This window comes from Sceloporus occidentalis, unplaced genomic scaffold (assembly GCF_023333645.1).
Source record: "Sceloporus occidentalis isolate IW3139 unplaced genomic scaffold, rSceOcc1.0.p SCAF_2, whole genome shotgun sequence".
Lineage (NCBI taxonomy): Eukaryota > Metazoa > Chordata > Lepidosauria > Squamata > Phrynosomatidae > Sceloporus > Sceloporus occidentalis.
In genome coordinates this window covers 206,232,494-206,257,277 of record NW_028316982.1, presented here as the reverse complement: position 1 = coordinate 206,257,277, position 24,784 = coordinate 206,232,494, and the positions used below count along the sequence as shown (strand labels likewise).

The 24,784-nt window shown below is 39.9% G+C and overlaps 1 protein-coding gene across 3 annotated transcripts in view; it reads left to right on the top strand.

Annotated features, from left to right (window-relative positions):
• MAP3K7CL (MAP3K7 C-terminal like) overlaps positions 1-23,431 on the top strand; it is a 40,718-nt gene extending 17,287 nt beyond the window's left edge. For 2 of the 3 annotated variants that reach the window (XM_089512141.1, XM_089512143.1), the window contains 3 exons: positions 1,172-1,233; positions 16,957-17,072; positions 21,004-23,431. In XM_089512141.1, coding sequence (XP_089368267.1) covers positions 1,172-1,233; positions 16,957-17,072; positions 21,004-21,184 — 359 coding nt within the window. In that variant the 3' untranslated portion in view covers positions 21,185-23,431. Of the gene's footprint in view, positions 1-1,171; positions 1,234-16,594; positions 16,655-16,956; positions 17,073-21,003 lie in introns of those variants that run through there. The other variant, XM_089512144.1, reaches the window with a different exon arrangement.
• Positions 23,432-24,784: the final 1,353 nt, after the last annotated feature.

The window sequence follows — 24,784 nt, the reverse complement described above, 5'->3', positions numbered from 1 at the left end:
GGATGTTGCTGCTGCCCAGCTGCTCATTCTTCATATCCTGCTATAGCAGCCTTTGATGGCCCTCCTTGAAGCTTTCAGAATACTTCAAACAAAGCTTTTTTGGTTCTCTGACATGATCCTAGAGCAGAAAATACATGTGCTGCATAGCATCAGCTCTCCACATGTGTATTTTTAGCCCCACATCCCTTTAAAATATATGGGAGTGCTATCTATAAAAGAATCAGTCTCCCTCTTGCTTGTTTATTAAAAGAGTCCAATCAAAGTTTTGGTTAAAGGGACCTAAAGCAATTGTCCTATTTTTTGCAATAGGATTAGAGCTCATGTGGCCCATCCAAACCCAACATACCTAAATGCTGGGAATTACATGCCCCCTCCCCTGGCTTTAAACTTTGACAGATACAAGGCCATGGCTAATCTTCCTAGAGTCCACCATGGGTTTCTTCCTTGTTTTTGTAAACATGCTTTGGTTTTTGAGCCTAAACAAGGAAGATGAAAATAATGTGCCTTGTTGTACCACACGATGCCCATGATGTTTTAAAGAAACCACATTTTAGTGTTGATCATGCCCAGTGAAACTATTACCAGTGCCATAATTGGGGGTTTATTCTGATTTGCTTAGAAAACAGCATTTTCTGTGCAAGGAATAATATTTCCATGTTGAAATATGATTTTCTGTATAGAAAATGCTATTTTCTATGAAGAACATGGTGTTTTTTGTGCAAAATATCCATGTGTGAAATTTTGTGCAGAATAAGCCCTGAATTGCAAATAGCCTTCACACTGTGTGTGGTTTTTCTGTGGCTTCAGCCTTTCTAAGACCAGGAAGAAAATTGCTGGAATTATCCATTGCTACTTTCAAGAAAAAATTTAGTGAAGAGTTACAGCGCTACTTGGGAGGAAGCTCAACAAACTAGGAGCAGTCACTGAGAAGGCTGTCTCCTGTGTTCTGCAAGGGCAGTGGGACAGAGAGAAAGACAGGCAGGCTCATATGGGGAGATATGGGCTATCAGAGAGTCTGGACTTGAGGCATGTAGAGCCTTTTAGGCCACAATCAACACTTTGAATTGTGGCCAGAAATGGATGGGATATAAATATATACATTGGTTCTGTACTTTCCATCAGTTGATTGTGCAGAGTAATGTTTAAACTTTACAATTTTTTTCCATTTCAGATGATACATCCCCTGAGGATGCCTTTCCTTTGGCTTTTCCTGATCTAGAACAGCAGCTCCAGGTGACTCCAGTTGTACTTAATGCCCATGTCTATTCTGTCACCACTTTTCTTTATAACCATTAATAATGTATGTGCACTATTGTAGGCAATAGTTGTCTCCCTGCATAGACATTTAATCTATAAAATGTACTTGCATAATGTTCTGTATGCGGTACTGATTTGAGAGACTGCTTGTTACATTTTATGGCTCTTAGAACATAATAAGACATTATACTTTGAATTTTAAAAGGAATATGTGAGACAGAATAAACCCTACTCTGCTTTAGGACTGAACGAGTTTAATGTGAATGAGGTTTGCATGTTGAACATATGTGCATCTTTTCATACTATGAAGTGACGTATTTCTTCCTGAGCCCATGTGGGTTCTTCAGCTTGCTAAGTACCTAAAAGATCCCAGCTCTTCACTAGTGTCAGACAGAGAGGGTGCTGCTGGAAGGGAGTGGCTGAGAAATTTATATCCAAGGAAGTGAAGCAGGAAAGGAGGAGAGAGAAAAGGCTTTGATATCTCATAATTGTGCTTACCTCATTTTTTTGAAACACTGAGAGAAGTATGTGACATCAGAGCTAGAGCTGACGAAAGAGGAGTCATTAGAGGCGTGGCTGGTTCTTGAGATGTGCTGACAGATGAGGGAGAAAGAGTAAATGTTGGGAGGAAGAAAGTTATGAAAGAAAGGAATAATAAAAGAACTACAGCTGCAAATTCATGCACGGGAAATCTTGCAGTTCAAAGCAAACTTCAAGCAGTTTTAGCTGACCACTTGAGCATCTGTTAGTTTTGTATACTTAGGGGCTCTCCAAACTGCCCCAAAGGGATGGGTTGGAGGCACCCAGTTAGCCTCCGGAGGGACACTGCAGCAACCAAACTGTGCGGCGTGCCTCCAGACCAAAAAGAACCTGGAAAAACTGGGTTCTTTTTGGTGTGCGGCAACAACGCCATTGGTGCACTGTGATGTGTCCACAACACAAGCACGGTGCCCGGAGGTGTGGATGTAGCGGCGCGCTTGTGTCGTGCACATGCGCCACATATGGACAGCGCCACATAAAGATAGCACCATCTATACATGTTAGGGTTCTGGAGCATGTGGATGGTGCACGCTCCGGAACCCTAAAGTTGGCCCAAGGACAGTGCTTCCTGCCCATCTATATTGGGCCTTAGAAACCTTAAGCCCAAAACCTGTAGGGGTTGTGTTGAGCAAACAGAGCTTTGTGTACATGAAGCTATCCCAAGCCCTGTGTATGTATGCATACACATACACGATGCATACATGTTTACAGAGACATCACACTGCCTCTGTTTCCATCCCCTTTCTTTATTGTCTCTTGTCTGTAGAGGTAGTAATAATACACCTTCACATGTATTAGGTAGCTGTAATTCTCATGAGAGCCAGCATAGCATAATGGTTTGAGTGTTGGACTATGAGTCTGGAGACCAGGGTTCAATTCCCAGCTCGGCCATAAAACCCACTGTGTGAACTTGGGCAAGTCACATGCTCTCAGACTCAGGCAGTTTATTCAAGTTTCTGAACAAATCTTGCCAAGAACCCCCCCCCCCCCCCCATGATAGGGTTACCATGAGTCGGATACTGCCACCGACAAAACTCTGAATGTTTTGTCATATTCCAAGTAAAAAGGTGTTGGTGACACTTTCTTTAGCCTGGATGTCAGCAATTTGTGGGAATGGGTGGGAGTACATTGGGTTCTAATGTCATTGCTGCACTGTGACAAGGCAATCCTCAGGGAACAAGGAAACTTAAAAAGGAAACTGATAGGAGACAAGCAGAACTGATCAACCAACATTTTCCCATTCTGGTCTCATTTTCATATAGGGGAACAGAGAATGGCTGTGAGAGCCTTTCCTGCAAATAACCAAATGTGGAAAGTGCATTCTTTCTTTCTCTAGCTAGATGATGTCATTTCTGAATCTGGTTTCTTATTTCAGCAAGGCACTTGAGAATGTACTTCAAGTAATTGTATTCAGCAAAGTTCATGTCCTTATAGTGGGATATGTTCTTATGTGTATTTATGAATCTCTGCTCAAAAATATATTTTAAGAAGTTGATAGGAAGCATTAGCTGCCTAACCTTCATGCCATTTAAATAATTCACAGCTTTTTCAAATCATATCTTCTGAAAACTGTTTTTTCCCATTTGTGTCTCATTGTAGTGACCCAGTAGTAGTCACCAATATCCCTTCTCTTGCAAAAGTGGGCTCCTGCAGCAATGGCTGTGACTTATTGTACTCCTCTGAGATCTTTCTGACTACACAATTATAGGACTATCATTTCATTTTAATTACCATGTATCCTATGGAATCTTAGCTGAGAGTATTCTAAATGTCCCTCTCTAAATTGCAAATCCCAGGATTCCATAGGGTGAAACAATGGCAGCTAAAATGGATTCCTAGTCCTATAATTGTGGAATGGGAGATGGCCCCTGCTGCTTGGTAAATGTGCTCATGAATGCTTCAAGAAAAGAATGGGCTTATCCTTCCCTTTGCACTTGTTTGTGAGTGATGTGATGACATGAGCTGCAATGCTGTTAGCAAAGCCTGTAAGGGAGAGCAGAACCTAGAAAAGCTAGAGCAGAAATCCCACAGACCAGATGACCACTAGCCATGTTGCTTGAGGGATTCTGGGAGCTTTATCAGGCTCTGAAAGAGGCTAGCAGCAGCAGGTGGAGGTCCAGGTAGTGGACTAGGCAAGAACTAGTGGCTTTTGCTACAGTATATAATATGGGTCCCAGCAAATGCTCCAGTATGCCAGGTACTGGCATAGGGTCTATAATTAACCACTAGGATTTTTGTTGTTGTTAACATGCACAACCTGTGTAGCATTTCAGAAATGGACTTGTTTGCAAGTACCATGTTAGTAATTGTAGACCCATTCTCTCTCTCCAGGAAAAGGGTCTTTACTAGACTGCAGGTGCAGAGGCAGTACAAAGACCCTCTCCCTTTACTCCTGAAAGCAGAGTTTTTCTTCTTCTGTGACTATTGTCAGTCAGCACCTTTATGCAACATTTGTCTTATTGCAGGAAAATTGGATTTGATGCAAAAATGTGGAAAAAATATTCTACCCAACTAAGGCTTGTGCTCCTGTGCTCCATTATTTGGCAGCAAGCTCCACTGCATAGAATGGGACTTTCTTCGCAATGACTATGGAAGGGGAAAAGCTCACCCCATCTACTCTGCTCTGTCCAAAAATAATTCACAATTCTTTGTCTGCATTCCTGGATGGCACCTCCATACCTCACATCCCTTTAAAAATCTTCAATAGGTCTTATATGAAAGATAGTGAATAGAGACAATAATGAAATGTGAATAAGATGGCAAAATTAATGAGGAAGACTACACAAGTTAGATGGGGTTGAAGCAGTTTGCTTTTGCCTGAGCCTACTAAGAAAGCAAGATTGTGACCCACCCACCCCCCCTGTCACTGAGTTAATTGGTGCAAACTATTATTGTACTTGAACCCAGTTTGCGGCCACTGAAGTAAGCTGGGGATGAAGAGGGAAAGTGTGAGATAGAGAGAAACTGGAACATTTTTAAAAACAACTGAAAACATGGGATGACAGAGGGTTAATTGAGACTGTCTTAAATTGAGAGAGTTGGAGGGTATGTTCCTCTAGATGCAAATAGTAGGGATCCTTTCATGCTAGACAGTTGTAGCAATGAAATTCCACTTTAATAGCCATGGCTGCATCATATGGAAAGCTGGGATTTGTAGTTTAAAGAGACACAAGAGTGCTCTGGCTGAGAATTCTTAAATGTCTGTATGTTTGAAATTTGATAGGCTTAAGCCAGTCATAGCGGGATACTAAGTCTGCAAAACATACTTACTGGCAAACAAAAATTATACTGATTTCCAATTTTAGTTAACAAGGCTAGCCAGAAATTGGATTTCTGGAATGAGATTTGGATTTGATTGGGGTGGTGGTGGTGGTGGAATGGTCTGTTTTCCAAATTTTGTTTGTGCCACCACCTCCTGCTCTTCTTCTATTTATTTATATCCTGACTTTTTCCCAGAATGCAATTCAAAGTTGCTTACAACAGTTAAAAAACATAGCTAAAAATGCACAAAATACAAAAGTGGAAAAACAAATAATCAGAAAAAATTGCTGGTTTAGACCAATATAATTTATCAGTCATTTACCACCGGCGAATGATTCAATGTGTGTTTAGTTTGTGGGGAACATGTGTTTGGATGTTTCAGACTACAATCCTGTACATGCTTACTTGTGGTTTGGTGAAGTTGAACTCAGTGGGACCTGCATAGGATTGCACAGCAGATTTTTTTTTCTCAACATGCATTTGCCATGGATGGAGAGCTGATCCCAAAAGAGTGCTGATTACAGAATCACAGAGTTGGAAGAGACCACAAGGCCCATCCAGTCCAATCCCTGGCATGCAGGAACTTACTATCAAAACACTCTCAACAGATGGCCATACAGACTCTATTTAAAAACCTTCAAAGAAGGAGACTCCAATATACTCCAAGGCAGCAAATTCCACTGCCCAACAGCTCATACTATCAGGAAGTTTTTCATAACATTTAGGTGGAATGTCTATTAATAATGAATAACAAGTCATTTGTCATTATTAACTTCAGAGTTCTGTAAAATTTATCATAGAGCACTGAGGACATACATCAAGCTGAGATCAAATTCTACTGCTGACACAACTTTTGACTCCAACTCAGGTTTGACCATGATTGGAGACAGCCTAAATCAGATGGATAGCTCTAAAGATGCAAATGGAATATTGATGGAGGCCATGAGCTATTAAAATTTCAGTAAGCAGCCCATGCAAGTGGTTGACTAAAAATGACATTAGGAGAATGAGAGGCATGGAAAGAAGGAAATGACAGATTTCTTAGACAGATGGGCTGCCTTTCTCTTTTAGGAAACCAGAAGGGGGCCTGTAGCAGGGACAACAAGGGCATTTTAAGCCAGGAATAAAAAGTTTTCTGGTTTTGGAAAGGGGATTTATTGAGTGGATAACAATAGAAACATTCATGAAAGCCTAAACATACTCTAAGGTAAACTGAGTACTGAGCAGAAATCAAAAGCATGCATTTCGTTTCTTTTTAAAATAGCCAAGTGAAAAACATAGTACCCTATTAAATGTGGAGTAGAAATCACATGCCCCAATTAAATATAACACCAAGCAACTTACCTGACCTGTCTTTGTTCTCCTCTCTGGGCTCTGAACCCCATTTTTAAAATCTTATTCCAACCTATGTTTTTCTGTGCCACACCCTTTACTAGGCAGTAGCTTTGTTCCTCAATCTTATCCCAAATTCATTGTTTTTCCAAAGTCCTCACCACAGCCTCATACTGGGGTCTTGGACCCATGTGGCACATGGTGCTAAAGGAGAGGGGGCACTTTTGATGGCCTTCACGGAGAGAGATGAGAAGCCTTTGCATCAGGTGTGATGCGCCCAGGATGCTGTGCAGGAAGGGGTGAGGGAACTAGAGGCAATGAAAGGCCTGCCTGCCCCTCCATGTGCTTCTTTCTATGCATGGCTTTATGGCCCACTCTCCTGCCCACAGTGTAGTGTGAGCTTTGTTGGTTGCTTTGGGACTAGGTAGGAAATTTCTCCCTTTACTTGTTTTTTTTTGGGGGGGGCATACCTTATATTGTATCTGGGGGACTTGGACAGTTGGCTATAGGTGGTGTTGTAAATGGACTTCCACTAGGCAGATAGTGGGAGGAGATTATAATTGTTTCTATGTACACCTTGGCACCCTTTATAGAGTAGGACTCTGGAACTGCTTCTCTAAGGCAGGATACAAACCGCCATATAGTACGTATTCTATACGTACTAGGGTTAGGAAGGGGCGGTGCTTCCGCACCCCCCTAACTTCAACTGAGTCCAAACTGCAAAAATAGTTGGTACTCAATTAGCTCAGTGGGGAGGAGAGGGTGGAATCTTGTCCTTCCCAGTAGACTCAGGCAAAAGCAAACTACTGCACCCTTTCCTAGCGTGTGTGCTTCCTCATTAATAACTTTTGCCATCTTGACCACACTCTGATGTTGCTTGGTCACATGTGTCCCAATTTTGATCTGTGAAATATTGGATGCTTCACAATATACAGTTCTGGCACAAGACATTTGGCACAGTCTTTGCTCAAATGTCTTGAAATCTGTGTAGGCCAGGAAAAACATGAATAGGAAGGAAAGGGTAAAGTTAAAGCCCAAATACCATCCTGCATTCACAGTTTCATTCTCAAGCTACCAAAGTGAAATTCTTGAAGTGTTTGGGGGTGGATGGCTGAGGCTAATCAAGCAGTGGCATGAATTTTTCCCTCAGTTAGAAATCTGTCTTAAACTTAGATGCAATGCTATTGCTTGTGGCAGCAACAGAGCTATAACAATTGGCAGCAGGCAGGGTTAGCCAGTCAAATGACCCAAATGTTCTGTCTTAGGCATATTTCCAACAAACTACCAGTGTGACGGAATGGCCCACATTGGCTGCCAATTTTGTAACTTCATCACTGTCTGTGGCAATACATAAACTAATGACTTTATCACACTGGTCTTGAAATCTGGGATTAGAGTGGAACACTAGTGTCTGTGGCCATACCTTATCACTTGACACTATGAAGTTTATCGCACTGTTCCTCCTGGGTCCATTCTGAGAACGGAACAGAAGGAGCAGGAACAAGTGCAGAACGAGTGGGAGACGGATTTTACTGCACAGTTCTCAAAAAGCGTTCCCTCTGGAACGGAATGGGAACAGAAGAGAGGGGGAACGGAACGAGTGAGGGACTGTAGTGTGCAGTAAAATCCGTCCCCCACTCGTTCCATTTCCTGCCGGGCCATTCTGAGAACGGCCCACAAGCCCAGTGCGATAAACTTCTCTGTCTATCCAGTACCTATTCTGTAGTCCATCCACTCTTTTAGTGCTCCTTTTTATTGACAGGCAAAACATGTCAATGCCTCTTGCAATAGGATCTCCTCTCAAACTTTAAGTTACTTTTAACTCTTTCCACAGAAGGCCCCTAGGTACTGATATTTGCTCTACATTTATCTTACTAACACTATTTTGAAATGTATAAGGGCCAGGGCCCCACAGACCTGTGTAATGTTTGGGTGGTGTGCTTGCCTTTCTTTATAGTTTATAGAAATCACTCAGATAGCGACATCTACTGTAAAAAAAAAAAGAACAGTAACTTTATTAAATAACATTAAATAACATAGTACATATCTTATGTAGGTTACTTCAATCTTAAGAGTTTATAGCTTGGTTTATTAATGTGGCTTAACTCTCCTGGTTTAAATTTCATTTCTGCATCCTGCCGCTGAATTTGCCACCTGAATACAATTTTCCGGCTTAAGAAAATGGCTGCTGGAGTGCTCCTGGAAGCGAGGATGTACCCGGGATATATTCAGGTGGCAAGAACCTTCTAATAAGATCAAGATGTAGCCCAAATTGAAATTTAAACTGGGAGAGGTAAGTCAAATTAATAAACCAAGAGATAAGATCCTTAGTGTGGTTACATTAATAACAATAATTGCAGGCTATTAAATACTCTGTACCTTACTTTCTCCCTCTCAGTAGGAATACTGACCAGTCTTGTCTAGTCTAACTGAATCACAGTCACCTCTGGACTAAACTGAACTGAACTCCTTCTCTTGTCAGAATCCTAATCTGGTTTTAACTGAAAGCTCCTTGTCTCCTCCTCAGACACACACACACTGGCTTTTATTAATAAATATTGTATGGGTTTTTAATGTTAATTATATATTGTTTTAACTAGACTGTTTTAATTGTTTTGTTTTTTTAAAAAAAATTGTAGTAAAGTTTTTAAAGTGTTTTTATTTTGTGAGCCACTTTGGGTCCCTTTCTGGGAGAAAGGCAGCATAAAAATGAAATATGAAATAAATAAATAAATAAATTATAAATTCCCATGCAACCAGATCTACCACCAAGCCAGGTCTGCCTAACAACTTTGTCACACACCTCAAGTGTGCTGCTTTTTCACTGTTGAAAGCATGTGCTAAGTTCCATCTGAAGCAGTTCCTATATGCAGGCAATCACCTAGTGCGAGTGATCAGTCACGTAGTTTTGCTCCTCTCCTGTTCTACCCCCTCACTTTCCAAAGCAGGCTGTTGTTGTTGTTTTACTTTAAAAAATGTATTTTCTTTTCTTTCTTTATTTTTTACTTACTGGACTGCTATGATTGCACTAAAAATTAAAATTAATAAAAATAAATACAGACTGAAAAGCATGCTGGGATGAGATTAGGGCAGGAAGGTGAGGCTATGGAGGCTGGTGTGAGGAAGGCAGAGGCTGGGACAGACCTTCACACTTTTGAAGAGCTGTGTGATAATAATTGTCCCCAACCTGCTACATTTGCATTTGTGAGACTAACGGTATTCTGGTGCCTTATGAATCTGGTATGATGCAGTCCTAAGTCTGAACATTTTTGTTGGAATAAAAGGAATGTAATGGGTGCCTTCCTGGCACGTTCAGGCTTTTTCCCCCCTGCAGCAATATGCATGTTTTTCATCTTGCCTTTCTTATCAGTCCTTCCAAAAAGCTCTCTGAGAAATGTTCAGGTTATCTATCCTGAACTGACAAAGCCAATTTCTCAGCCGTATCATCCACTTCAAAAGGGACTATTCTGGGGTCAGATGTACAGTAATTCTGGCAGTTGAGGGAGAGATGAAGGGATTTGGAGTTACAGCCATTTTATTTTTCCTAGAAAGTCCCTTTCTTAGAGGCTTTTTTTTTTAATTCTGGGAAATTCAAAATAGCTGCTTCCTTTGCTACTCACTATGGGCTGCCATTATGCTGAACAGCAGTTGAATACAGTATAGAAGAACCCACCATTTTATAGTGTGTCAGATTTGTTGCTCCAGGAACAAGTCACTTTGAGATGTGCAACAGATTAAAATAACTTTCAAAGAAGGGGCAGTGATTTTAACAAGTAAGCTTGTTAAAAATATAAAGTGATGGTTTGTAGCCTTATTTTAAAACCTAGATTACTAAAGATTAAAAAATTTATGTGTCTTCTTTTTTTGTCTGTATGTATATCTTGCAAAAACTCTTCAGAGATGCTTTACTTTATAGCAAAAAGATGACCCCTGGTGGGTTGGTGGAGTTTAGGCAGGCATATGAGATTGACAGTTCAGTCAGAAGCTAGACCCACTGAATCCAGTGGGACTTATTCTCAAACTATTATACTAAAACATCAATGAAATGATGAGTAGAAACACACTTGATGGAGAAGCCATTTCATGAAATCATTTCTCCTTGATATTTGGGGGAAATTTTATGAACATTTGGTCAAATCATTCTCTGCATCCCCAGCCCTCACGCTAGGAAAATTCAAAATCCAGTGCTTGGAAAAGTTACTTTTTGGGGTGACATTTCCTAGAGGTCAGGATCATATGTGTGATATGTGGCAATGTAACCTTAAGTTATACTGCTTGTATTATGAAGAACTTTGTGCAAGGAGATATCCACTAGTTTTTTATGTATATCAAAGGTACATTCAGCTGGTTTTTCCTACTCCAGTGACTGTGATATTTCCTGCAACAATGTTCAAATTTGGAAAATTTTACAATTGTGATTCAATGCAGCCATAATGTTGTGCCTAGTGACTTCACGTAGACAGTATCTTGTTTGACTTCAGGCATTAAGATATTTGGGTGATTTTTAAAATGATGATTTGGGCAGAAAAAAATACATAATTTGAACATGCAATAGCTGGCTGTAGATGAGAAATACAAATGCATGGAAGATCTCAGTATAATGAGATACATTTTAGCTCTCTAAATATGTTTGGAGCAGAAACTGCTTATATACTAGGTGTATGCTGAATTAATTTACTTTTTAAAAAACGGTGTAAGTTTGAAAAATTTGGGTTCTCCTATTATTTTTTTAAAAGACAACAACACATTTTATTTAGCTGTACTTTACTGTGGAAAAACCACATCATCATGCCCATATTTGCTATGAAAACAAAACGAATTTAACAAGACAAAATGTAGAACATGAAGCATTCAGTTCCAGGAATTAAAGGATGAAGCAACTTAGCATCTCACCATAGTAATTCTAATATTCCTCAAACACCAATAAAGTTGTCTGAGTATGTGTTTTAGGAGTTTTACTTATTCTAGGAGTAGGATTTGGCACCTTGGAGAGCTCTTTTAAGGTTTGGATTAAAACCCAGAGCAGTCAATGCCCTGCTAACATCTATTCCACCACCTACCTCTGTCTCTATTAATTGGGCTGATCTCTGTTTAAAGCCATTCACATTGATGGTCATAATCACTACATCTTATGACACTGAATCTCATAGTTTAACTATAACCTGACTAAAGGAGTGTTTCCTTTTACTGTATAGTCCAGAATTTCTTATCATTTAGTCTGCATCCGCAACACAGAAATAACCCAGTCAATTGCCATGGTTCTGTGCTATGGAATTCCGAGATTTTCTCCATACTCTACATAATCTTATATACCTCTACCACAACTTCCCTTTTTCACCTTTTTTCTAAGCTAAAATACTGAAATGTTACCTTTTCTCATAGGTGTGTGTGGTTGAGTATGTGTGTGTTTCCTTTTGGTTGTCTAGTATTATGGGTTTTGAAATTGATAAGTTCTCAAGACCATACCCAGTTTCAGCCTTTTTCCTTTCCAATTTTTTTTGGTATCCCCTTTCTGCACACTTTCAAGCCCTACAATATATATTGATCTTTCTTGAGTGACACAAGAGCACACTAATGATTGTACTGGGTGACACATTTGAATCATGGTGACACATTTGAACACAACCATGAAACTTATTAAATGATTGTGGTGAAATACCTGTCAATTAATTTAGCTTCATAGGCTGTTGTGAGAATGAAGGAGGGAAGACATGTAAAAAAAAAAAAAAAATGAAATTGTAGCCTCACAAGTGAAGTAGAAAATGTCAGTCGTATTTGACTTTATTGCAAAAAAGAATTAGGAGCAGGCATCAGCCGTTTCATATGTTTTTGCTCTCCCTAAGCAAACTATTTTTGGAGAGGGATTTAATTTGCCTTTCTTCTTACAGTATATATGCCACTACTGAAGGTTGGATGTTGGACCATTTTTAAAATGTGGACATAAGAATGAATGTGCACTGACACTCCCTGTACAGTGACTCCAAGCACTTTCCCCCACAAATAGAGGAGTCTAAAAAGAGAGGCAGGGGCAAAAATAACTGTTTCTTTTTTATTTCAGAGGAATTCTTGTTACTTCTTGATTAAGCAAGGGATGAACTAACTTAAATCCTTTCTTTTGATTTAAGTAACCCGTGGCTGAACTTCAAGAAGTTTGCTTAATGATTTCAGGAATACCTATTTTGAACTGTTGCACACAGTTTATAGTTATGGGCAACATGTGAGCACGGGGCTTAATCTAAATTAAGATAGTGTTCAATCAACAGGACTGAAAACATCTTACCAGAATAACTTCATTAAATGTTGCCCTTGGTCAGGCAAGGAGTGGCCATACAATAGCAAAGGTTTTATTTGAAACAAACTAGAAAAGTTGGATAAAAATGGGAGGGATGGGTAAAATCTAGTCAGTCCTGCAGACAGACAAATGTGCTGTGGTCTGTGTGCAGAGCCCTAAGATAAAATCAAAAGCTCATGTGGCAAATGGGTAAAAGAGCTGATGTGACCAATGCATACTAGGCTATAGAACTAGATTTATAGTTCTATAGCCTAGTACACTTTGACAGTTGAAAGATGACAGTTATGGAGGGCGGAGTCTCCTTCCTTCAGGCTGGCCTCTGATGACACTGAGCCAGCCTGTTCTCTCCCTCACCGGCCAAAAGATGACAGTTATGGAGGGAGGGCACTCTATCTTCAGGCTAGCCTCTGATGACACTAAGCCAGCCTGTTCTCTCCCTCAATGGCCAAAAGATGACAGTTATGAAGGGAGGACGCTCTATCTTCAGGCTAGCCTCTGATGACACTGAGCCAGCCTGTTCTCTCCCTCACCGGCCGAAAGATGACAGTTATGGAGGGAGGGCGCTCTATCTTCAGGCTAGCCTCTGATGACACTGAACCAGCCTGTTCTCTCCCTCACCGGCCGAAAGATGACAGTTATGGAGGGAGGGCGCTCTATCTTCAGGCTAGCCTCTGATGACACTGAACCAGCCTGTTCTCTCCCTCACCGGCCGAAAGATGACAGTTATGGAGGGAGGGCGCTCTATCTTCAGGCTAGCCTCTGATGACACCATGCTAGCAGATGTTTAAATGTCTATATCTATCATGTCCACTAAGAGGCCTGTAGTCCTGTCATGGAAGCCCTCCATATTACAAAGGATTCTGCAGAGTATTACTTGGTACACACTTAACTCACATAGAGGCTTCCTTGTTGTTCTGCATGACTTTGCAATGTTCCATACATGAACAACAGCTTAGAAATGTCACTCTATAACCCTACCCTAAATCCTCCAGCCAACAAGACCAGTGCATGCTGGCTGTAGGATTCTGAAAGCTATAATCTGCCAAAGTAGCTATTCCCAGCTGTGAAGCGCACAATACACCCAATTCACCCTTGCATTTGGACATTGCAGGATAAGATCATTAGTGGAGGCCAAGTGTCCTTAATGGGTGGCTTGTCCACTATTATTGACCCTCAGGAACTGCTGAGAAGCATAGATATCCCTCTTTTCCCTGACCACTATTTAGGAACACTGCACTTTTGTCACTCTTGTGGGTATGCAGCACTTTTTCTCAGTCTGAATAAATGGACCCTTCTCTATTTCTCCCCCAAAGCATGGACAAAACTTATTGAAAATAATTACTCCAATATAAGTTTCATTTCCTGCAGACAGGGCAAATGTGTTAGGTGGTTGCTAGCAATTGCAGTATTTGTTTCTGTAGTTCTGAGGGTGGTGTGTGTGTGTGTGTGTCCAAACAAAACCTAAATGTAGTCCTGGGCTATTTTCTTGCAATTCCTGGTAGCATCTGCAACAGTTTATTTCCACCTCAAATGGATTTATTTTTAATTCCAAGAAATATTGGAGCAAAACTATCTTCTGCTTTTTTGTTTTTATTCAATCTGAAAGAGAGCTGTGGCGCGGTACAAACCACAACCGCCCCTTTTCTCACCAGATTGGGGCCAGGGCAGCCTCACCGGCAGCCCTGTGGCCCCAATCCGCTGTTGTTCCGGCGTGGAAAAGGGGTATCCTTTCATGCCCCCGGACACCCCAGGAGCCATGAGGAGAAAGGGGCAGCCCCTTTCTTCTCAGGATTGTTCCTGCGGCCATGTGGTTGCCACAGGAACGATCTGCTCCCAAAAAGGAGCGCGATAAGCACCCTCCAGCGGTGAGGAGACATCACACGCATGCCATACCTTTTGGACATGGTGTGTGCATGACGACATCATCATGAGCCCTGTGTGGATGGCACTGCATAACGATGGCACCATCCACATGAATTAGGGTTAGGGAGCGTGCGATTGGTGTATTTAAGTTATCTGTATTTTTATTGCTGTAACCCGCCCAGATTCCTTGTGATTGGGTGGGATATAAATAAATTATTATTATTATTATTATTATTATTATTATTATTATTGGTGTGCACTCCCTAACCCTATAATTGGCGCAAGTACGCCGCTTTATGGCGGTCTGTACCGCGCCTAATTTACATTAAGATTATAACATAGTAAGAGATAATATGCACTGCAACCTATATCCAACTACAACAAGCCCCACTGAATATAAGATGTCTTACTTCTGAGTTGACACAGATAGGATTGCACTGAAAATGAATTTTTGAAAAGAAATGAACTTTATGTCAAAGGAGGGAAGACATCTGCAAATGTCCAGAGAGTTAATGAGTGGGGATATAACAGATGTAGTTGGGGAAGGGGCTGAGGGCAATACCACCCTCAATAAAAATTCTGCCCTCCCCAATGAAAAAACAACAATCCTCCTTTGCCCAAATGGCTAGCATTGCAGTAACGTAAGACTTCAACTGAACATTTAGAAATATACTTTAGGCATCCAATGAAAAGAGGCAGACAAAGTGACCCTGACTGTTGCATAACAAGGGTGAAGCACAAAGGCATGACATTTCTGATGGTAGGCTGCCATTGAACATTGATGTATGCAAAAGAGGGAGTCATGGTGGGGCAAAAAATCCCAACAGTGCAACAGGTGCATCCCCTCATTGGCACTCAGCCACATTGCATGGTGCTTTGTCATGCAAGGGGAACCTCCATTATGCAATGGGATGCCTTGTACTGTATCCTGGAGCTCATTGTCACATTTATTTGACATGGCTTTGTTGCTTGACAGGGATATATCTTTGGCATAATTAAATTACAAATCATAGGCAATGATGCAGGCTCTGAGTCAGTGTATTGTAACGTGGTTGTGATATGCAATAAGAACCTTAATATTTCACAGGATGAAATATTTTTCATCTACAGATGTGATATTTCATTTATATATCACTGTTACTGAAATAAACATAGGAGTTTATCAGACAGGGAAAAACCTGTGCAGATACAAGGGTTTAAATCAGAGGGGGGGAAACCACAAAAGTGGATTAATTTTCACATGACATTGTTGTTAAAGTGGTGTTAACGCTAATGGGAAGTAGACGAAAAGTAGACAAAGACCGCTCCTTTTTACTTTTGGAAAATCCCAACAGTAAAAAGCAGTGGCTTTTGTCTACTTTCCATTTGGGTTAACACCAGTTTAACAATGATGTGTGTGAAAATCAACCCACTTTTGCATTTTTTTCAGCTTTTAAATCCCGTTTTTGCAGGGACTTCCCCCATGTGATAAACTCCATAGATAGCCATTCTTGTTTATTTGCTGAAGAGACTGATTTTGAACAGGCCCTCCCCACCAGACAAATAAAAAGGATATAAATCTTCACTAATTTCATTAAGAATGAATAGTTTTAAAAGTTTTCTCCCCACTGAGATAACTAGAGTTTTTTAAAAATGTTTTTCAGTTATTTATCACACTATGGGACTTTTTTGTTGGGGGGGGAACTGTATGTAAAAAGCCTTGATTTTGCATTAAAAAATGTGGTGTGTGTGTGTGTGCGCGCACGCACACAACAATGAAATTTTTATGAAAAAGCCCCCAAATGAGAAAAAAATCTCAGTGTGAGGTAACAATTTTCTCAGTAAAAGGTCTTGATACCTTTTTTCATCAACAATGAGAAACTACAGTAATATTCTTTACATTGCTAACCCCTATACATCCTCATTTATTTCCAACTAATGTTTTTCCTCTTCTCAAAATATGAATTCATCTTAATTTTGTGTTGAACAGCAACCCTTGTATGACAGTTATCATGTGTGATTCTAAATGGAGAAGAACAACATCCTTTTGAGAAAACAGAATGGGTATAGCACAGAGCTGTCATTGTTATGCTCAACATTTCCACTTTGGTGATAGGCTTTGTTGGATAGGTAAATAGCCTTGTTAAAATACAACTTTTTAATAAAAACTCTTCTTTTACAAGAATTTGCCTTGCAAATAGTAAAGGACAATTATGAAGGTTTCTGGAAAGAAGACAATTTCATGTTACTTTGCATAGAGGGAAATCTTTGCCTTTTCTTTTGTAACATATTATTTTCATTGAGATAATGTTCCAGCTTGTCTAACAAAAGAAATAATTATGTTAAAATGTTGGTCTCGATTTAAATTCTATTTCTATGTATTCTTCTTGAATGTAAAGTACCTTAGACTATTTTCCCCTTTGTTTATGAAGCCCCTGCCTCCTTGCCATGATTCAAAAGAATCTATGCAGGTGTTCAAACAGCATTGCCAAATTGCAGAAGAATACTATGAAGTCAAAAAGGAAATTGCACTGCTTGAAGAAAGGAAGTAAGTGAGTTATTCCTTCTGCGTCCTATCTAACTGTTGTTTGTCACATACACAGATAAATAATACCTGCACAAAGAAGCCATCCTCCCATATCTAATGAAAGATTAATTCTGCTTTTCAAATATGTTTGTGTGTATATATATAGTGGATGGCTTCTTTTTCCTTATGAAATGTACTCCTTCCCCATTTTTCCTGATTTTGATGCAAGCATCTCTCCTGATTTTTATTTACCATACTTTTGATCTTGGAAGGACTTTAGAAAGCTAGATAAATATTTGGATTCAGGTAAGTAAAGAGTATATTCCAAAACAATAAAATAAAGAACTTGAATTTATAGAGGTATTTTTAGGCAGAAGGAAAGTGTGGTAAACACTTTTTAAAAAACTTGGAAAACTTAGGGGTGAAGCACACAACCAATAAAGAGTGGCCTCTGGTAGTGATCACAGTGACTGCACAGCCCACTCCCAAAGTTTGCTGCCACCATGAGCCGGATTTAGTTGGCTCCTTTTTGTGGTGGCTTTGGGCTGTCTTTGGCGGCCTTGGAATGGCTTCCAGAAACTTTGGGGGCATGCGTCATATAAACACCACTCTCCCAAAGTGTCTGCAAGCCGCTTTATTTGGCCCATGTGTTTTGGGACCAAAACATTCCACAGAATTGCTATCATCTCCAGACACCTATCCCATATTCACAATTCCTTTCCCTAATTGCGGGCTTGGCTATGATTCACCCATAAATCAATGCATATCTATGTATCATCCTTCTTGGTCTAATCCATCCCCTTAAAAACTTTGAGTTCTATATCTATATCTTTTCTCCTGTAAGGAACCACATCACCCACGCATCTGTACATCTGTGCCAAGCAATTATCTTCACTGTAAACCACCATCAAGGTTCTTTCTCAACACTACACATTTGATCATTCCCCAAATCTACAGTACACATGTTCTACAATTTTTTTAAAAAATGCCTCCTATATTGCTACATTAATAACTAATTATCCAACCATACACACAACTAATGGCAGATTTGATCAGATTCTAACATGGAGGTGTAAACACATGGGAGACAGGTATGATTATTTAACTGAATAAACAAACTGGGTTTTCTTCAACTGGGGAATAAGGGAAAAGTGTATAATGGGACTGCCGAGGCATTTACCCTAAATAACCATGGCTACCACTCATGCTACTATAGATTGTAAACATGTTGGAAGCCATTGCAATCATTTTCTGGTATGAATTTCAACCTAAAGCTCTCAAGCCGGAAATTTCACACCATGGATGCATCTAAACTATAGAAATAATGCAGTTTGACACCAATTTAAGTGCTGTAACTACACCCTATGGAATCCTAGGATTTGTAGTTTTAACAATGTTTTTAGCTTTGTCTGCCAGAGTGTGCTGGTGCCTCACAAAACTACTAAACCCAGGAGTCTGTGGAATAGAACCTTGGTAGTTAAAGTGGTGTCAAAACTGCATTATTTCTACAGTGTAGATGCATCTCGTATTGACATAACAAGATCATCCTGAGGGATAAACTTTTGCATAGGCTAAGCCACAATCTCTTCAGAAGGATCCTCAGTGTTAGGGGTCATTTAATGAGCCATAAACCGGAGGGCCATTGCTCATGTCAGTGAAAGGTAAAGGATCTCCAAGTGTTAAGGAGTCTCAGGCAAAGAAGTGAGGAACATCTCATTGGCTGAAATCTAGCTGCCTGAGGTTTGGACATATCAGGGCATTTCTTTAATTGCATGACACTGGGAAATATAATCCATTGTGACAATATTCACAACAGCAAACACTTGAATTCCTTCTGGATATTATAGTTATACAAAGCTTTCACCAGGCTGTGTTTGATTAATGTAAATGTTGTTTTTAAATAAAACCAAACTGCATTCTTTAATTTTGCACAATGCAGCATCAAAGGAGTGCCTTCAAGCATGGATAGTGCACTCTGGAAAGGCTGGATCGGGGCCACAGTGTGCATTTGCCACAGCCCCAATCTGACATACCTGCAGGCCACCCCTTAGGGGCGGTCTGCACAGCCCCTGAGGCATTTTTGAGTATTTCTGTTTCTTAAGATACAGTATATTTACTTGCTTTTTCTCATTTGTTTGCTTCAAGTCTGGCTTGTCCTGGGGTGTGTTTATAGCTTAGCTAAAATTCCACCATGCACCTTTGGTAAATTGCACATGCAACAGCCATTACTTTTGTGATCATGAGGAGGACCTGAATGGTCACTCTGTAGCAATTCTTGTTATGACAAATATCTTGACGGCAGTTGGTTATGTCCAGCTGGCTCAAAGAATAACCCTAGTTCTTTAATCAGAGTTCATGTAAGCATAGCCCTAAATATTTAAGTTTGTTTTCCTGTGTGGTTTCCTATAAGTTTATTAAGAACTGCAGATTCACTGTGTGATTGTCCAGATCTATCAGTATCTGTCACACTATTAATTTATCACCATAAAGTTTATGAGCATTTGGTTTTGGTCTTCTATGACACTGATAAGAATAGAATAGACTCTAGAGCTACTTGTTCCTACTCCACCTACTCTGTGATTATTTTCCAATAATAGTAAATAGTTTGGTTGAATTATTATGGGTATGCAGCAAGGCTGAATAAAGCTACCAAAACAAAAGAGGACTCCTAGAAAGATGACTGTAAAGTCTGGGCTATACAGTGAATGCAAAGAACCTGCTCTTTCTCTTCCAACTTCACCTGACCCTCCTTTACCAAAATGTATGTAATACACTTGGTGAGATTTGCCTCCCATCCAATCAATTCTACATCTTTTAGGTGGGATACAGACTGCCCCTTTCCCTGACAGATCGGGGCCTCAATGGCCCCAGAGGCCCTGATCCGCCGCTTCTCCAGGCCTTGGCCTGGAAAGGGGTGTCCTTGGGGCTTCATGCCCCAAGGACACCCTGACAGCGGCAGGGAAAGAGAGAAAGGGGCCGCTTGGCCCCTTTCTCTTCCGTATCGCTGGTGTGGCTATTTAAAGGCTGTGCCAGTGACATGTGCGGTGAAAGGAGCTCCATTTCAGAGCTCCTTCTGGCATCGCTGAAAGGGCACCAGAAGTACCCTGCAGTGGCACACACCAGTCACATCCGTGCCGCGCCGTTTGTCTTCAGTGCAGCTGTGATGTCGTAATGGCGGCGGCCATGTAGACAGGGCGCAGCCATTTTGACACCGCAGTTACGTGCTAGGGTTTCGGGGCGTCTGTAAAGGATGCCCCGAGGCAACCCTATCACATATCCAGGCCGGTGCAAAGCGCCGGTCTGGATACCACCTTAGATACCATATTGCAGCTATCAGTTTGATGCTTTCCAGAAAGGAGTCTGGAGATATCTCAAAGCCCAAGCTACAGATAGGGCAAAATGAGAGTATTATCCCTCCCATAAGAATTCTGCCCCCAAATGAATTTTTCCTTCATTCCTCAAATTTCCAGCATTGCAAAAAGCGAGACATTGACAATCGATCACACCTAGAACTCTTCCATTTGCTGTATTCGCATTCCCTTGGTAACTTTTCCTTTGGATGCCCAAACTGTAAATTTTAAGTTACTGCAATTTAATTTAAGAGGGGACTGAAACAAAATTTAACTGGGGAACAGAATTCTTATTGGGGAGCAATGTCCCAAATAGCCACATTCCTGAAATTTCTCCACATTTAAGAAAGATTTGCCTGGCTTTGCTGGATTCCTTGCACTGGAAGGACCTGCTCCTTTCTGTGAACCACCCCCACCCAATCCAGAAGACTCCCCGCTCTCCACTTTGCTCTTTTTAGGAAAGTTCACAGAATAGCATGAATGCATTTCCCCTTTTGCTCCTGGTTCTTTAGATCTAAGCCGAAGTATCCATGTGCCATCCATCTATGGCACTACCCTGGAACATTAAATGGTACCTTTAACCTTTATCATTTCTTTTTCAGAAGGGATCTGATCATTAGGCTAGATCAAGCTGAGAAAGAAAGCATGGATGCTGCTCGGCTAACAAAAGAGTATGCAGACCTGACAGAAGAGAACCGGACATTGAAGTTAGCCCAGACACAATGTGTTGAACAGCTGGAGAAGCTCAGAATACAGTATCAAAAAAGACAGGGATCATCATAACTTTGAATGAAACTGTCTGGGTCAATACAAATCTAGGGTCTTTTTTTATGTCAGGCAATTTTTTCCTTCCCTCCTTCAAAGGTTCCCTGTAATAGGCTGGAACACTTTCCTCACCGAATATGTACATGTCTAAATTTGATTTAGTGCTTGCCAGCCGCTAGCTTAATATGGATATTGTATGTGTTATATAATGGATATTTTATTTTGGGTAACATTGTCTATCCCCATTATACACTGAAATGAATCAGATTTCTTTTCTAAATGTATTTCTTAAGATTAAAGAAGATTCAAGCACACTCAAAAGCAATATTAATAGCCTCTGTGTTGTGAGGGATAGGACCATATTAAATCACACAGAAGGAGCTTCATTAATGCAGGAAACATTGGAGCACACCTTTGCTTTTTTCCTAAATCTGAAGCCATTACAGGAAAAATGTTAGCTTACTTATCTGGCATTATATTACAAAGGACCATCATCCACTAAAGAACATTTGAAAACTAGTCACATGGCACCTGGATCAATTTCTTTCCCAGGGCTGTAAACTTATTGTACACACCTTTCTTGGAAGTAAGTCCCTTTGTATACCTGAGTGTGCTTGTGTAGGCTTTCACATCAATTGGCAATTATTTTGTATAACTATAATATACTAAGTAGACAGTGATATTTCACTTACTCTGAAAATGAGCTTGTTTAAGATTATGGCCTGGCATCACAATCTTTCCAAAGCGGGGGGAAGTTCTGTTGCTATTTCAGCATCATGATTTGCTTCCTAATGGAAGAGTGTGCAGAACCATAACCTTAAGATACTATTGGAAGAAAATTCTGTTGAAATCCTGCCCTTTCCTGTACAAGAAATATTTGTGTTGATTAGTCAGTGTGCACAGACTTTTAGCTGTCGTTCCATGCAACAAACAGGATGTGTAAAAGCTGGTGCCACACATAAAAGTCAGCACCATTTGGTTTTTCGCATAGGATTTTGGCTGCAACATATTGAGGATTCATTCATTCATTCACTTAATTTATACTCTGCCTTTTTCCCACCATGAGATCCAAGGTAGGTTACAATAATTTAAAATATAAATTAGCTAAAATGTTATATTACAATTTAAAAAACAACAACTATTAAACAAAAATACAATTAAAATCAGACAGTTAAGAACAGTTTAAATAAACCAAAAATATAATGAAAACCCGTATAAGATAAGGATATAGCACACCACTATCAACATTGTTCTAACATTAAATGTCAATCAAAGACTTGCCTAAATAAATAGATCTTAGCCTGCCAGGTGAGTATCATAGTCGTGCTAAAGGCACTTTGGGGCTGATTTTTCTGAACCACTCTAGTTCAGCTATAAAAGTCAGCATGCTCGGACTAGAAGCTGGATACTCAAAGAGGCAATGGCAATCAGTCTAAGGCCAAGATCTAATAGTTACAATAGTGGTGTGTAACTCTACCTGTATACCTATTTATAGGGCCAACAGGCAATGACATCTTCTCCTTGGTGTAAAAAGGCAGGTGGATTCAGCCCCTGGCCACTGACTGGCCACAACAGTACATTCAGGAGCCATTGAGTTGCCCTTCAACACCTGGAGGAGGAAAAGAAGTAGCATTCCACCCCTAAGAAGAATCCTGAATACACTTAATGAAATCAATGAATGGATTCAGCTAATATGATGAAGTTTATTTCTAAGTATAGGTGGTTAGAATCAGTTGTTTAAATTCAGATGTGGAATTCCTAATATGGTAAATTATTAAGGGTGCATATACACTGTAGTTATAATGCAGTTTGATACAACTTTAAGTGCCATGGCCCCATCCTACAGACTTCTGGTATTTGTAGTTCTGTGAGGCATTAGCACTCTTTGGCAGACGCAGCTAAAGACCTTGTAAAACTACAAATCCTAGGATTCCATAGAAATGAACCACTTCAATTAGAGTCAACTACATTATTTCTACAGTGAAGAACCCTAGGATTATATGACTACCAGTCCCAAACACATCACTTGAAAGTCACTGGCTTTCTTTTTGGGTTATCTGTTTAGGTTGTGGTATAAAAATAGGCTTGTCCTACATACCTATATCCCCAGTTTGATGAATTTTCCATGGAGCAATTGCTGAGCAAAGAAGACTAACAAAAATATGATGTACTTCACCCTTTCCTCTACTGATGATAGCTATGTTTTCCTAAATCTGCTGAAAACTTTGTTATACATCCATTTCTATTCAAACAGGTTTTTTTCATTAAAAGACAACTGAAAAAGTTATTTTGTTGCTGAATTTCCTTTATTTGCCAAAAATTTAAACTTCTGTCAATAGGTTCTTGGTTTCGCTTAAAATGTATAATTCACTTATATATGTTATTAAAATTATATATATCCAGAAATGGTTATGGCTTTTGTAGCCAAATGCACTCCAACCTAGCTAATGTTAGCTGTTGAGTCCCCGTGAAATCAATAGAGCATTCACTATAATTGACTTTAACCCCATTGATTTAAATGGAACTTAAACTTGCCTTTTAGATTAGGATAGGGGATGAGTAAACTTTAGCTTTTCAGCTGTTTTGCTCACAGTCCCTTACCAGGTGGGGTTGATGGGAATTGTAGGCCCAAGCATTCGGATATACAAATGCCCCCAGATAGCCCTGGATGGGGCTTAACTGTGCAATAACCAGTCTTTTACCCATTCTGGTGGGTAATATTCTTGCAAGGAATTAGTGTGATCCAAACTACATCCCATGGGGGAAAAACAGTGAATGGTTGCCCTTGCTCTGCTTTTTTCGTTGTAACAGTTTTTCAACTTCACTTTCTCTGATCAGCTGAGCTTCTCTCTTTTTTTTCTCCCTGAAGAGCATGCACTGTGCATGCTCATTCATCAGGTTTCTACACTTAACCTAGTCCTCATCATTCCAGGATAGCCTTTTTCTCAAGCCAGTTTTGGCACACTGTGGGTGCATCCAGACTTACTGAAAAGTTCCAGGTTTCCTTCTTTTGTTTGTGTGTGTGTGATTTTATATTGGGTTGAAATAAACCAACTTGGGAAGCTGATATAAAAAGACTCTGATCATACTGGGAGACAATAGAAAATATTTTGGGATAAATAAAACATGTATGGATTTCGAGAAATAAAATCAGAAAGAACAAGAACAAAATCTGAGACTTTCTGATATAAAAAGATATAATTAGCCTGCTTGCACCTTGAATTTATTTAAATCATAAATCATACACAAGTACAACTAGACAAATTCAGCAATCTTAATGGTCTCAATTCTAAGTTTAAGAGAAGTAAAGTTTTTCATTATTTAATGAAACAGAAGGCGAATATTATATGTTTGCAAGAAACACATATGAGGAAAAAAGACCTGAAACTGATAGAGAATAAAAGACTTGGAACAATGTATGCAGCTTCAGCTTTCCAAGGAAAAAAAAAAGGAGTGGCAACTTACATATCACCTCTATTAAAATCAAAAGAAATATTTAAAGATTCGATGGGTCTGTACCTGGCAGTGGAAGTTGAATTTTAATTAAGGAAAATACTTTTAGTTAATGTTTATGTCCCACAAGAAAATAAATCTTCTTACTTTAAAAATTTAAGAGAA